This window comes from Nerophis ophidion, linkage group LG02 (genome assembly GCF_033978795.1).
Source record: "Nerophis ophidion isolate RoL-2023_Sa linkage group LG02, RoL_Noph_v1.0, whole genome shotgun sequence".
NCBI lineage: Eukaryota > Metazoa > Chordata > Actinopteri > Syngnathiformes > Syngnathidae > Nerophis > Nerophis ophidion.
Window position 1 is genome coordinate 88,114,374 of NC_084612.1, and position 12,834 is coordinate 88,127,207.

General features: G+C 35.3%; 2 protein-coding genes across 3 annotated transcripts in view; one reads left to right on the forward strand and one right to left on the reverse strand.

Moving 5' to 3' along the window:
• Nucleotides 1-10,165, forward strand: si:ch211-260e23.9 (uncharacterized protein LOC555795 homolog). Its single transcript, XM_061893417.1, has 4 exons — nt 1-146; nt 2,905-3,043; nt 9,525-9,678; nt 9,796-10,165. Exons 1-4 carry the CDS (start codon nt 36-38, stop codon nt 10,001-10,003), a joined length of 612 nt encoding a protein of 203 aa, XP_061749401.1. The 5' UTR covers nt 1-35; the 3' UTR covers nt 10,004-10,165.
• The window catches only part of zgc:162297 (uncharacterized protein LOC555865 homolog), a 27,504-nt gene continuing 17,507 nt past the window's right edge, over nt 2,838-12,834 (reverse strand). Inside the window, exon 6 of one of the 2 annotated variants that reach the window (XM_061893407.1) lies at nt 2,838-4,728. In XM_061893407.1, the coding sequence (XP_061749391.1) occupies nt 4,724-4,728 (5 nt within the window). In that variant the 3' untranslated portion in view covers nt 2,838-4,723. Of the gene's footprint in view, nt 4,749-12,834 lie in introns of both variants that reach the window. The other variant, XM_061893405.1, reaches the window with a different exon arrangement.

Here is a 12,834-nt window from a genome sequence, read left to right on the forward strand (position 1 = left end):
CCGGCTCCGCCTTTGTGGGCGCGTCTTAGTGACGTATGAGGACGCGGGGAGGACTGGTAAACAAGCCCCTCATCAAAACAAATCCGCAGCATCAACAGCTCGACGACCTCGCCCCGACTAGAAGACTAGACATTTGGATTTATCAGGTCAGTTTAAAAAAACCCGATCACGACGAAACATATTTAATCTGTTTGAATGTAATTATACATATCAGCCGCTGATCTTTGTCTTTTTGTCCTGTGACGTCATATTGCTGCTGCCAAGGACAAGTCAACCCTAGAGGTCGTAAAATAACCAAATAAAACTTTATTTATTCGGGGTTTTTTTGGACAGAAAATATTTTTAATGTGACGTCTTGACAATTAAATCTCAATAATATGCATCGATGTTGACATTATTATGTTTAGGAACTTGCTTGAGTGGTAAACACAGATCTAGGCATTATATCACATCTGTGCATCATCAGCCATACGTGCTCTGTTTTTAAACTCGGTTACGTCACTGTGACGTCATAAGAGAGGCAGCTGACAGGTCCAAACGGGCGAGAGTTGCCCTGCACGGCCACAAGGGGGCGACAGTTGTAACAATTGCGATTGATCTTTATTGCTTCTTGTGTGTCTTAAATACCAAATATTTTCTTTTTTTTTTTTTACAAGTTTTGATTGATTGATTGAAACTTTTATTAGTAGATTGCACAGTACAGTACATATTCCGTACAATTGACCACTAAATGGTAACACCCGAATAAGTTTTTCAACTTGTTTACGTTAATCAATTCATGGTAAAGTAAAGTAATGCTGACAATTGTTTAAATACATTTATTTTAGCAAAGCTTGTGTGTTTGAAAAGTCAATGTTTTAAAACAGAGTTTTAAAATTCAGTGGGGAAAAAAACATTCGAAAAGAAATAGTGTATGACAATTTTGTGCAGAAAAATTAAATAAAAAAATACAAATATTCAGTGTAAAAAAAACTCCAGTGCAGAAAAAAATATTGTATACAAATTCAAAGTAAAAAAACAAAAAACACACAATAAATACAAAAATTCAGTGCAGAAAAATTTGTTGTAAAAAAAAAAAATCCGGTGCAGAAAAAATAAATGTAGAAAACTTCAGTGTAAAAAAAAAACATTAAATAAAAAATGAAGTGTAGAAAACTTAAGTGTAAAAAAAAAAACATTAAATACAAAAAAAATGCTGAAAAATTCATTGTAAAAAAAAAAATCCAGTGGAGAAAAAATTATCGTATAAAATTTCAGTGCAAAAAAATAACTATAAATAATTCAGTGCAGAAAAAGTCATTGTAAAAAAAAAATCCAGTGCAGAAAAAATAATTGTATAACATTTCAGTTTAAAAAAATTAAAAAAAATAATAATTCAGTGCAGAAAAAAATAATAATTGTATAACAATTCAATGTAAAAAAAAAACTATAAATAAAAAAAATTGTGCAGAAAAATTCAATGTAAATAAAAGTCCAGTGCAGAAAAAAGTTTTATGAAAATTCAGTGTAAAAAAAAATGCAGTGCAGAAAAAAATCGTAAAATTCATTTAAAAAAAATACAGAGCAGAAAAAAATAATTGTATACAAATTCAGTGTAAAAAAATAAACTATACGTGGAAAATCCAGTGCAGAAAAATTTATTTAAAAAAATAAACGTAGTTCAGAAAAAAATATTGTATAAAAATTCATTGTAAAAAAAAAAGTGCAGAGAAATTTGTGTAACAATTCAGTGTAAAAAAAAAGCAAAAACTAAAAAAATCAGTGCAGAAAAAGTAATCTTATACAAATTAATAAAAAATTAAAAAAACAATAAATACAAAAATTCAGTGCTGAAAAAAATGATTGTAAATCAAATCCAGTGCAGAAAAAATCATTGTGTACAAATTCAGTGTAAAAAAAAAAAAAGAAATAAAAAATACAGTGCAGAAAAATTCATTTAAAAAATCAAAAGCAGAAAAAAGTTAGTGTACAAATTCAGTGTAAACAAAAATAAATAAATAAATGATAAATGGGTTGTACTTTTCCGCCCGATTGTAGCTGAGATAGGCGCCAGCGCCCCCCGCGACCCCGAAAGGGAATAAGCGGTAGAAAATGGATGGATGGATGGATAAATGGGTTGTACTTGTATAGCGCTTTTCTACCTTCAAGGTACTCAAAGTGCTTTGACACTACTTCCACATTTACCCATTCACACACACATTCACACACTGATGGAGGGAGCTGCCATGCAAGGCGCCAACCAGCACCCATCAGGAGCAAGGGTGAAGTGTCTTGCTCAGGACACAACGGACGTGACGAGGTTGGTACTAGGTGGGATTTGAACCAGGGACCCTCGGGTTGCGCACGGCCACTCTTCCACTGCGCCACGCCGTCCCAAAAAAATAAAAATAAACACAAAAATGCAGTGCAGAAAAAATCATTTTAAAAAATCTGTGCAGAAAAAAATAATTGTATACAAATTCAGTGTAAAAAAAAAACAAAAAATCCAGTGCGGAAAAATTCACTGTAAAAAAAATCCACAGCAGGAAAAATCATTGTATAAAAATTCAGTGTAAAAAAGAGACGATAAATAAAAAAATGCAGTGCAGAAAAATAATTGTATAAAGATTCTGTGTTAAAACAAAATCATGTAACAAAAATAATGTTGCTTCAAATTAAATTGTTTGGACTAATTTTTTTTTTTTTACATAGATTTTTTGTATACACTGTATAGACTAAATTTACTCAACACTTAATTTTGGAACACTGTATTAAAATTTTTTATTCAATAACATTTTAAGTAAAAACATAAGTTACATAAATTCAGTTTATTTTCGTAATGAAGACACAAATAAAGCTTCATGTTCTTGGAATGTATTTTATCGTAAAAAGCAGGACAAACATTTGAACACATCTGTCTCATAGGTTGCCGTGACGATGATTGGCAAGATCCTCTCCCACCTGCTCGGCGGCGGCGGCGGTGGCGACTACGAGGCCAGCGATGACGTTCTGGAGGATCTGCTGGAGTCTGAGGAGGGCGGATGGGTGCTGGTTAATCTGCCAGGTCAGTTAGCACCAAGTAGCATGCTAACAGTAGCATGCTAACAATAGCATGCTTACAGTTAACGCAGTCTGATAGTTTATATATCAATGATGAAATATTAACATTGCAACACATGCCAATAAGGCCTTTTTAGTTTACTAAATTACAATTTAAAATTTCCCGCGGAGTTTCTTGTTGAAAACGTTTGTGACGTCTCGGGTTGTAGCAGACATATTAGCCCAGCACCACACACGGCTAAAAGTCGTCTCTTTCCCTCGCATAATTACACAGAAGTTTGGACATCTGTGTTGCTGAATCTTTTGCAATTTGTTCAATTAATAATGGAGACGTCAAAGAAGAATGTTGTTGGTGGAAAGCGGTGGATTGCAGCTGCCTTTAGCAACCGAAACACAGCCGGTGTTTCTTTGTTGTGAAGCGTTAACGCAGAACGGTCAAGCGAACATGTTTCTCTACGTCAACCAGCAAGTTTTTGGATGGGAAAATTGTGATATTAAGTCGGCTCTTACCGGAGACTTCAGTGGATTATGGGGGACCTCTTGTAGCTGTCAAAAAGGCATCTGTGATCTTGGCTCCTCCATTGGCTTCTTTCTGAGACACTGGCGTTCACCGCAGCCATCCGACTTTCAGGTATGACTTTACAATCTCACTAAAACACTCTACCAACCGGTTTAGTTCGGTTGGTAGAGTGGCCGTGCCAGCAACTTGAGGGTTGCAGGTTCGATTCCCGCTTCTGCCAACATAGTCACTGCCGATGTGTCTTTGGGCAAGACACTTTACCCACCTGCTCCCAGTGCCAAACACACTGGTTTGAATGTAACTTAGATATAGGGTTTCACCATGTAAAGCGCTTTGAGTCACGAGAGAAAAAGCGCTATATAAATATAATTCACTTCACTTTACTTCACTATTAAAACAATAAGCAGATAAGGGATTTTCCAGAATTATCCTAGTAAATGTGTCTAATTACATCTGAAACGCTACAACTGCCGCCGCTCGGAGCAGTCGCTTTTTTTTTTTTTTTTTTTCAGTGCCTCACTCTAACTTTCCTCATCCACAAATATTTCATCCTCGCTCAAATTAATGGGGAAATTGTCGCTTTCTCGGTCGGAATAGCTCTTGCTGCTGGAGGCTATGATTATAAACAATGTTCAGATGTGAGGAGCCCTACAACCCGTGACGTCACACGCACATCGTCTGCTACTTCCGGTACAGGCAAGGCTTTTTTATTAGCGACCAAAAGTTGGGAACTTTATCGTCGATGTTCTCTACTAAATCCTTTCAGCAAAAATATGGCAATATCGCGAAATGGTCAAGTATGACACATAGAATGGACCTGCTATCCCCGTTTAAATAAGAAAATCTCACTTCAGTAGGCCTTTAAGTACCAAAATATATCACTGTGTACCTTTTTAAAAAAACGTGTTTAAAATGCTAGCATGGTAACGCTAGCCTTAAGTTGTAAGTAACTTATGCATATAAAATTGACTTGAAAAAAAAGCTAATATGCTAACGGGCATCATTTTCCAAACGACAAAATAATTGATGCTAATACTTGTAAAATGAGCAAAAATCCATCCATTTTTCTACCGCTTGTCTCTTTTTCGGGGTTGCGGGGGTGCTGGAGCCTATCTCAGTTGCATTCGGGCGGTAGGAAGCGTACACCCTGGACAAGTCGCCACCTCATCCTGCAAAATGAGCAAAAAAGCTGCCATTCTAGTGTTAGCATGCTGATAGTTAGCATTAGTTAAATATCAAAATATGACACTGAGGTTTATACCTGCTAAAAAAGCTAGATTACGAATGTTAGCATACTTAGTTAGCATTAGAAAAACACCGAAATATGACGCTGAGGTGTACTCCGGTAAATTAGCTAGAAAATGCTAATATTAGCATTTTAAAATGCTAACTCACTTGCTTTAAGTACCAAAATACATCAGTGTACCTTTTTGAAAAAAAAAAAACGTGTTTAAAATGCTAGCATGCTAACACTAACTTTAAGTTGTAAGTGACTCCGCTGCTCCCAGTCTGTGGAACGCTCTCCCTGACCACCTGAGGGCACCTCAGACTGTGGACGCTTTTAAAAAAGGCGTCAAAACCCATCTTTTAAAAAAAAAAAGTATTTTTATAGACATGCATGCTGGTTCTAGCTATTGGGCTGTTTCTAGTTTTATATTGTATTTATTTTTATCATCTAGTATTATTATTATTGTTACTATTTTTTACACTGTGGCACTTTGAGGTTGTTTGCTCAACATATTGTGCTTTTTTTACAAATAAAATCTATTATTATTATTATACATACAACATTCACTTGAAAAAAAAGCTAACAGGTATCATTTGCCAAACAACAAAATAATTGATGCACGTACTTGTAAAATAGGCAAAAATCCATCCATCCATTTTCTACCGCTTAGCCCTTTTTCGGGGTCGCGGGGGTGCTGGAGCCTATCTCAGCTGCATTCGGGCAAAGGCGGGGTACACCCTGACAAGTCACCACCTCATCCTGCAAAACGGGCAAAAAAGTTAGCATTCTACTGTTAGTATGCTTATAGTTAGCATTAGTTAAATATGAAAATATGGCACCAAAGTTTATACCTGCTAAAAAATCTAGATTGCGAATGTTAGCATACTTAGTTAGCATTAGAGAAACACCGAAATATGACGCTGAGGTGTATTCCCGGTAAATTAGCTAGAAAATGCTAATTTTAGCATTTTAAAATGCTAACTCACTTGCTTTAAGTACCAAAATATATCATAGTGTACCTTTAAAAAAAAAAACGTGTTGAAAATGCTAGCGTGCTAACGCTAACTTTAAGTTGTAAGTTACTCCGCTGCTCCCAGGCTGTGGAACGCTCTCCCTGACCACCTGAGGGCACCTCAGACTGTGGATGCTTTTAAAAAAGGCTTAAAAACCCATCTTTTAAAAAAAAAAAAAGGAAAAAAAAAAGCCTTTTTATAGATATGCATGCTGGTTCTAGCTATTGGGCTGTTTCTAGTTTTATATTTTATTTATTTTTATTATCTATTATTATTATTACAATTTTTTACACTGTGGCACTTTGAGGTTGTTTGCTCAACATAAAGTGCTTTTTTTTACAAATAAAATCTATTATTATTATTATTATTATACATACAACATTAACTTGAAAAAAAAGCTAACAGGTATCATTTGCCAAACAACAAAATAATTGATGCACGTACTTGTAAAATAAGCAAAAATCCATCCATCCATTTTCTACCGCTTAGCCCTTTTTCGGGGTCGCGGGGGTGCTGGAGCCTATCTCAGCTGCATTCGGGCAAAGGCGGGGTGCACCCTGACAAGTCGCCACCTCATCCTGCAAAACGGGCAAAAAAGTTAGCATTCTACTGTTAGTATGCTTATAGTTAGCATTAGTTAAATATGAAAATATGGCACCAAAGTTTATACCTGCTAAAAAATCTAGATTGCGAATGTTAGCATACTTAGTTAGCATTAGAGAAACACCGAAATATGACGCTGAGGTGTATTCCCGGTAAATTACCTAGAAAATGCTAATATTAGCATTTTAAAATACTAACTCACTTGCTTTAAGTACCAAAATATATCAGAGTGTACCTTTTTTTTAAAAAAACGTGTTTAAAATGCTAGCGTGCTAACGCTAACTTTAAGTTGTGAGTCACTCCGCTGCTCCCAGTCTGTGGAACGCTCTCCCTGACCACCTGAGGGCACCTCAGACTGTAAACGCTTTTAAAAAAGGCTTAAAAACCCATCTTTAAAAAAAAAAAAAAAAAAAACCTTTTTATAGACATGCATGCTGGTTCTAGCTATTGAGCTGTTTCTAGTTTTATATTTCATTTATTTTTATTATCTATTATTATTATTACAATTTTTTACACTGTGGCGCTTTGAGGTTGTTTGCTCAACATAAAGTGCTTTTTTTTACAAATAAAATCTATTATTATTATTATTATTATTATACATACAACATTAACTTGAAAAAAAAGCTAACGGGTATCATTTGCCAAACAACAAAATAATTGATGCTAATACTTGTAAAATAAGCAAAAATCCATCCTTCTATTTTCTACCGCTTAGCCCTTTTTCAGGGTGGCGGGGGTGCTGGAGCCTATCTCAGCTGCATTCGGGCGGAAGGCGGGGTACACCCTGTTAAGTCGCCACCTCATCCTGCAAAACGGACAAAAAAGTTAGCATTCTAGTGTCAGTATGCTTATAGTTAGCATTAGTTAAATATGAAAATATGACACCGAGGTTTATACCTGCTAAAAAATCTAGATTGCGAATGTTAGCATACTTAGTTAGCATTAGAGAAACACCGAAATATGACGCTGAGGTGTATTCCCGGTAAATTACCTAGAAAATGCTAATATTAGCATTTTAAAATACTAACTCACTTGCTTTAAGTACCAAAATATATCAGAGTGTACCTTTTTTTTAAAAAAACATGTTTAAAATGCTAGCGTGCTAACGCTAACTTTAAGTTGTAAGTCACTCCGCTGCTCCCAGTCTGTGGAACGCTCTCCCTGACCACCTGAGGGCACCTCAGACTGTAAACGCTTTTAAAAAAGGCTTAAAAACCCATCTTTAAAAAAAAAAAAGCCTTTTTATAGACATGCATGCTGGTTCTAGCTATTGAGCTGTTTCTAGTTCTATATTTTATTTATTTTTATTATTATTATTATTATTACTATTTTTTACACTGTGGCACTTTGAGGTTGTTTGCTCAACATAAAGTGCTTTTTTTTACAAATAAAATCTATTATTATTATTATTATTATTAACTAGGCAAAAAAGCTAACGGGTATCATTTGCCAAACAACAAAATAATTTATGCTAATACTTGTAAAATGAGTAAAAATCCATCCGTCCATTTCTACCGCTTAGCCCTTTTTCAGGGTGGCGGGGGTGCTGGAGCCTATATTAGCTGCATTCGGGCGAAGGCGGGGTACACCCTGAGAAGTCACCACCTCATCCTGCAAAACGGGCAAAAAAGTTAGCATTCTAGTGTCAGTATGCTTATAGTTAGCATTAGTTAAATATCAAAATATGACACTGAGGTTTATACCTGCTAAACAAGCTAGATTGCGAATGTTAGCATACTTAGTTATTAGGATTAGTGAAACACCGAAATATGACACTGTGGTGTATACCCGGTAAATTAGCTAGAAAATGCTAATATTAGCGTTCTAAAATGCTAACTCACATGATTTAAGTACCAAAATATATTACAATGTACCTTTTTTTTTTTTTAAACGTGTTTAAAATGCTAGCATGCTAACACTAACTTTAAGTTGTAAGTTACTCCGCTGCTCCCAGGCTGTGGAACGCTCTCCCTGACCACCTGAGGGCACCTCAGACTGTAAACGCTTTTAAAAAAGGCTTAAAAACCCATCTTTTTAAAAAAAAAAAAGCCTTTTTATAGACATGCATGCTGGTTCTAGCTATTGAGCTGTTTCTAGTTCTATATTTTATTTATTTTTATTATTATTATTATTATTACTATTTTTTACACTGTGGCACTTTGAGGTTGTTTGCTCAACGTAAACTGATTTTTTTTACAAATAAAATCTATTATTATTATTATTATTATTATTATACATACAACATTAACTTGGCAAAAAAGCTAACGGGTATCATTTGCCAAACAACTAAATAATTGATGCTAATACTTGTAAAATGAGCAAAAATCCATCCATCCATTTCTACCGCTTAGCCCTTTTTCAGGGTGGCGGGGGTGCTGGAGCCTATCTCAGCTGCATTCGGGCGAAGGCGGGGTACACCCTGACAAGTCACCACCTCATCCTGCAAAACGGGCAAAAAAGTTAGCATTCTAGTGTCAGTATGCTTATAGTTAGCATTAGTTAAATATCAAAATATGACACTGAGGTTTATACCTGCTAAAAAAGCTAGATTGCGAATGTTAGCATACTTAGTTATTAGCATTAGTGAAACACCGAAATATGACACTGAGGTGTATACCCGGTAAATTAGCTAGAAAATGCTAATATTAGCATTCTAAAATGCTAACTCACATGATTTAAGTACCAAAATATATCACAATGTACCTTTTTTTTTTTTAAAACGTGTTTAAAATGCTAGCATGCTAACACTAACTTTAAGTTGTAAGTTACTCCGCTGCTCCCAGGCTGTGGAACGCTCTCCCTGACCACCTGAGGGCACCTCAGACTGTAAACGCTTTTAAAAAAGGCTTAAAAACCCATATTTTTATTATTATTATTATTATTATTATTACTATTTTTTACACTGTGGCACTTTGAGGTTGTTTGCTCAACGTAAACTGATTTTTTTTTACAAATAAAATCTATTATCATTATTATTATTATACATACAACTTTAACTTGAAAAAAAAAGCTAACGGGTATCATTTGCCAAAGGACAAAAAAATTGATGCTAATATTTGTAAAATGAGCAAAAAATGCTGATATTAAAAAGAACATTATGCTCAAGATGTTCCTGTGACAGATAACGGGCCCCTGACGTCGGCGCCGGACGCGGACCCCCTGGAGAACCTGCTGATCGAGCACCCCAGCATGTCCGTCTACCAGATGAGACGCCGGATGAGTGGCGCCGAGGAAGAGGAGGACGGCTCGGACGAAGATGAGGAGAACTCTCCGAGGTGACGTCACGCTCCTCCTCCCTACTCAGTGGGACAGGAGAAACCTTTATATAGGCCGATGTTGCGTTCAATGACCACCAGAGGGCGTGTCTGAGCGTGTCCCCCCTCCTCCCGCAGGCCCGTGGAGGTGAGGAGGCACATCTCCTGGCGTCTGGCGGCGTGGGGCGTCCCGCTGCCCGTGGACGTGCAGATGCTCCGCCTCCAGCGGGCCGAGCGCAAGAAGCTGAGCCGCGGCGCCCTCGCCAGGCAGAACCTGATCAAGGCGCGCTGCTCGCCGGCGGAGAGACGCTACAAGCAGCCCAGCCAGCGCCTCTACAACTACTGAAGCCGCCCTCAAGCCGTCCGGAGTGGAAACTTTAGACAGGAAGTGACGTGGATGTGCCTTCAAAATAAGTTTTACATTTAACTTACTTCCTGTTTGCTGGTGTAAATAATCTTTTCTATTTGTGTCTATTTATCACATCGACAATACACTTTTGCTCTCTGAGAGACGCGTCTTTGTGCGCTCGCTAGCAGCAAGTACACACAAGTACTATCATAAAGTACACACACATACTATGATTAAGTACACACAAGTACTATCATATAGTACACACACATACTATGATTAAGTACACACAAGTACGACTATAAAGTACACACAAATATAAAGTACACACAAGTACTATCATATAGTACACACATATACTATGATTAAGTACACACAAGTACGACTATAAAGTACACACAAATATAAAGTACACACAAGTACTATCATATAGTACACACAAATACTATGATTAAGTACACACAAGTACTATCATATAGTACACACAAATACTATGATTAAGTACACACAAGTACGACTATAAAGTACTCACAAATATAAAGTACACACAAGAACTATCATATAGTACACACAAATACTATGATTAAGTACACACAAGTACGACTATAAAGTACACACAAATATAAAGTACACACAAGTACTATCATATAGTACACACATACTATGATTAAGTACACACAAGTACGACTATAAAGTACACACAAATATAAAGTACACACAAGTACGACTATAAAGTACACACAAATATAAAGTACACACAAGTACTATCATATAGTACACACATACTATGATTAAGTACACACATACTATGATTAAGTACACACAAGTACGACTACAAAGTACACACAAATATAAAGTACACACAAGTACTATTATATAGTACACACATACTATGATTAAGTACACACAAGGACGACTATAAAGTACACACAAATATAAAGTGCACACAAGTACTATCATATAGTACACACACATACTATGATTAAGTACACACAAGTACGACTACAAAGTACACACAAATATAAAGTACACACAAGTACTATTATATAGTACACACATACTATGATTAAGTACACACAAGGACGACTATAAAGTACACACAAATATAAAGTACACACAAGTACTATCATATAGTACACAAATACTATGATTAAGTACACACAAGGACGACTATAAAGTACACACAAATATGATAAAGTACGCACAAATACTACCACAAAGTACACACAAATATAAAGTGCACACAAGTACTATCATATAGTACACACACATACTATGATTAAGTACACACAAGTACGACTACAAAGTACACACAAATATAAAGTACACACAAGTACTATCATATAGTACACACATACTATGATTAAGTACACACAAGTACGACTAAAGTACACACAAGTACTATCATATAGTACACACTATATGATAGAAATATTTTAGTACACACAAGTACTAAAATTAAGTACACACAAGTACTATTGTAAAGTACACAAATACTATGATTAAGTACACAAGGACGACTATAAAGTACACACACATATGATAAAGTACGCACAAATACTACCATAAAGTACACACAAATATAAAGTGCACACAAGTACTATCATATAGTACACACACATACTATGATTAAGTACACACAAATATAAAGTACACACAAGTACTATCATATAGTACACACACATACTATGATTAAGTACACACAAGTACGACTACAAAGTACACACAAATATAAAGTACACACAAGTACTATCATATAGTACACACATACTATGATTAAGTACACACAAGTACGACTACAAAGTACACACAAATATAAAGTACACACAAGTACTATCATATAGTACACACATACTATGATTAAGTACACACAAGTACGACTATAAAGTACACACAAATATAAAGTACACACAAGTACTATCATATAGTACACAAATACTATGATTAAGTACACACAAGGACGACTATAAAGTACACACAAATATGATAAAGTACGCACAAATACTACCATAAAGTACACACAAATATAAAGTGCACACAAGTACTATCATATAGTACACCCACATACTATGATTAAGTACACACAAGTACGACTACAAAGTACACACAAATATAAAGTACACACAAGTACTATCATATAGTATACACATACTATGATTAAGTACACACAAGTACGACTATAAAGTACACACAAATATAAAGTACACACAAGTACTATCATATAGTACACACACATACTATGATTAAGTACACACAAGTACGACTACAAAGTACACACAAATATAAAGTACACACAAGTACTATCATATAGTACACACATACTATGATTAAGTACACACAAGTACGACTATAAAGTACACACAAATATAAAGTACACACAAGTACTATCATATAGTACACACATACTATGATTAAGTACACACAAGTACGACTATAAAGTACACACAAATATAAAGTACACACAAGTACTATCATATAGTACACACATACTATGATTAAGTACACACAAGTACGACTATAAAGTACACACAAATATAAAGCACACACAAGTACTATCATATAGTACACACACATACTATGATTAAGTACACACAAGTACGACTAAAGTACACACAAATATAAAGTACACACAAGTACTATCATATAGTACACACACACACTATGATTAAGTACACACAAGGACAACTATAAAGTACACACAAATATAAAGTACACACAAGTACTATCATATAGTACACACACATACTATGATTAAGTACACACAAGTACGACTATAAAGTACACGCAAATATAAAGTACACACAAGTACTATCATATAGTACACACAT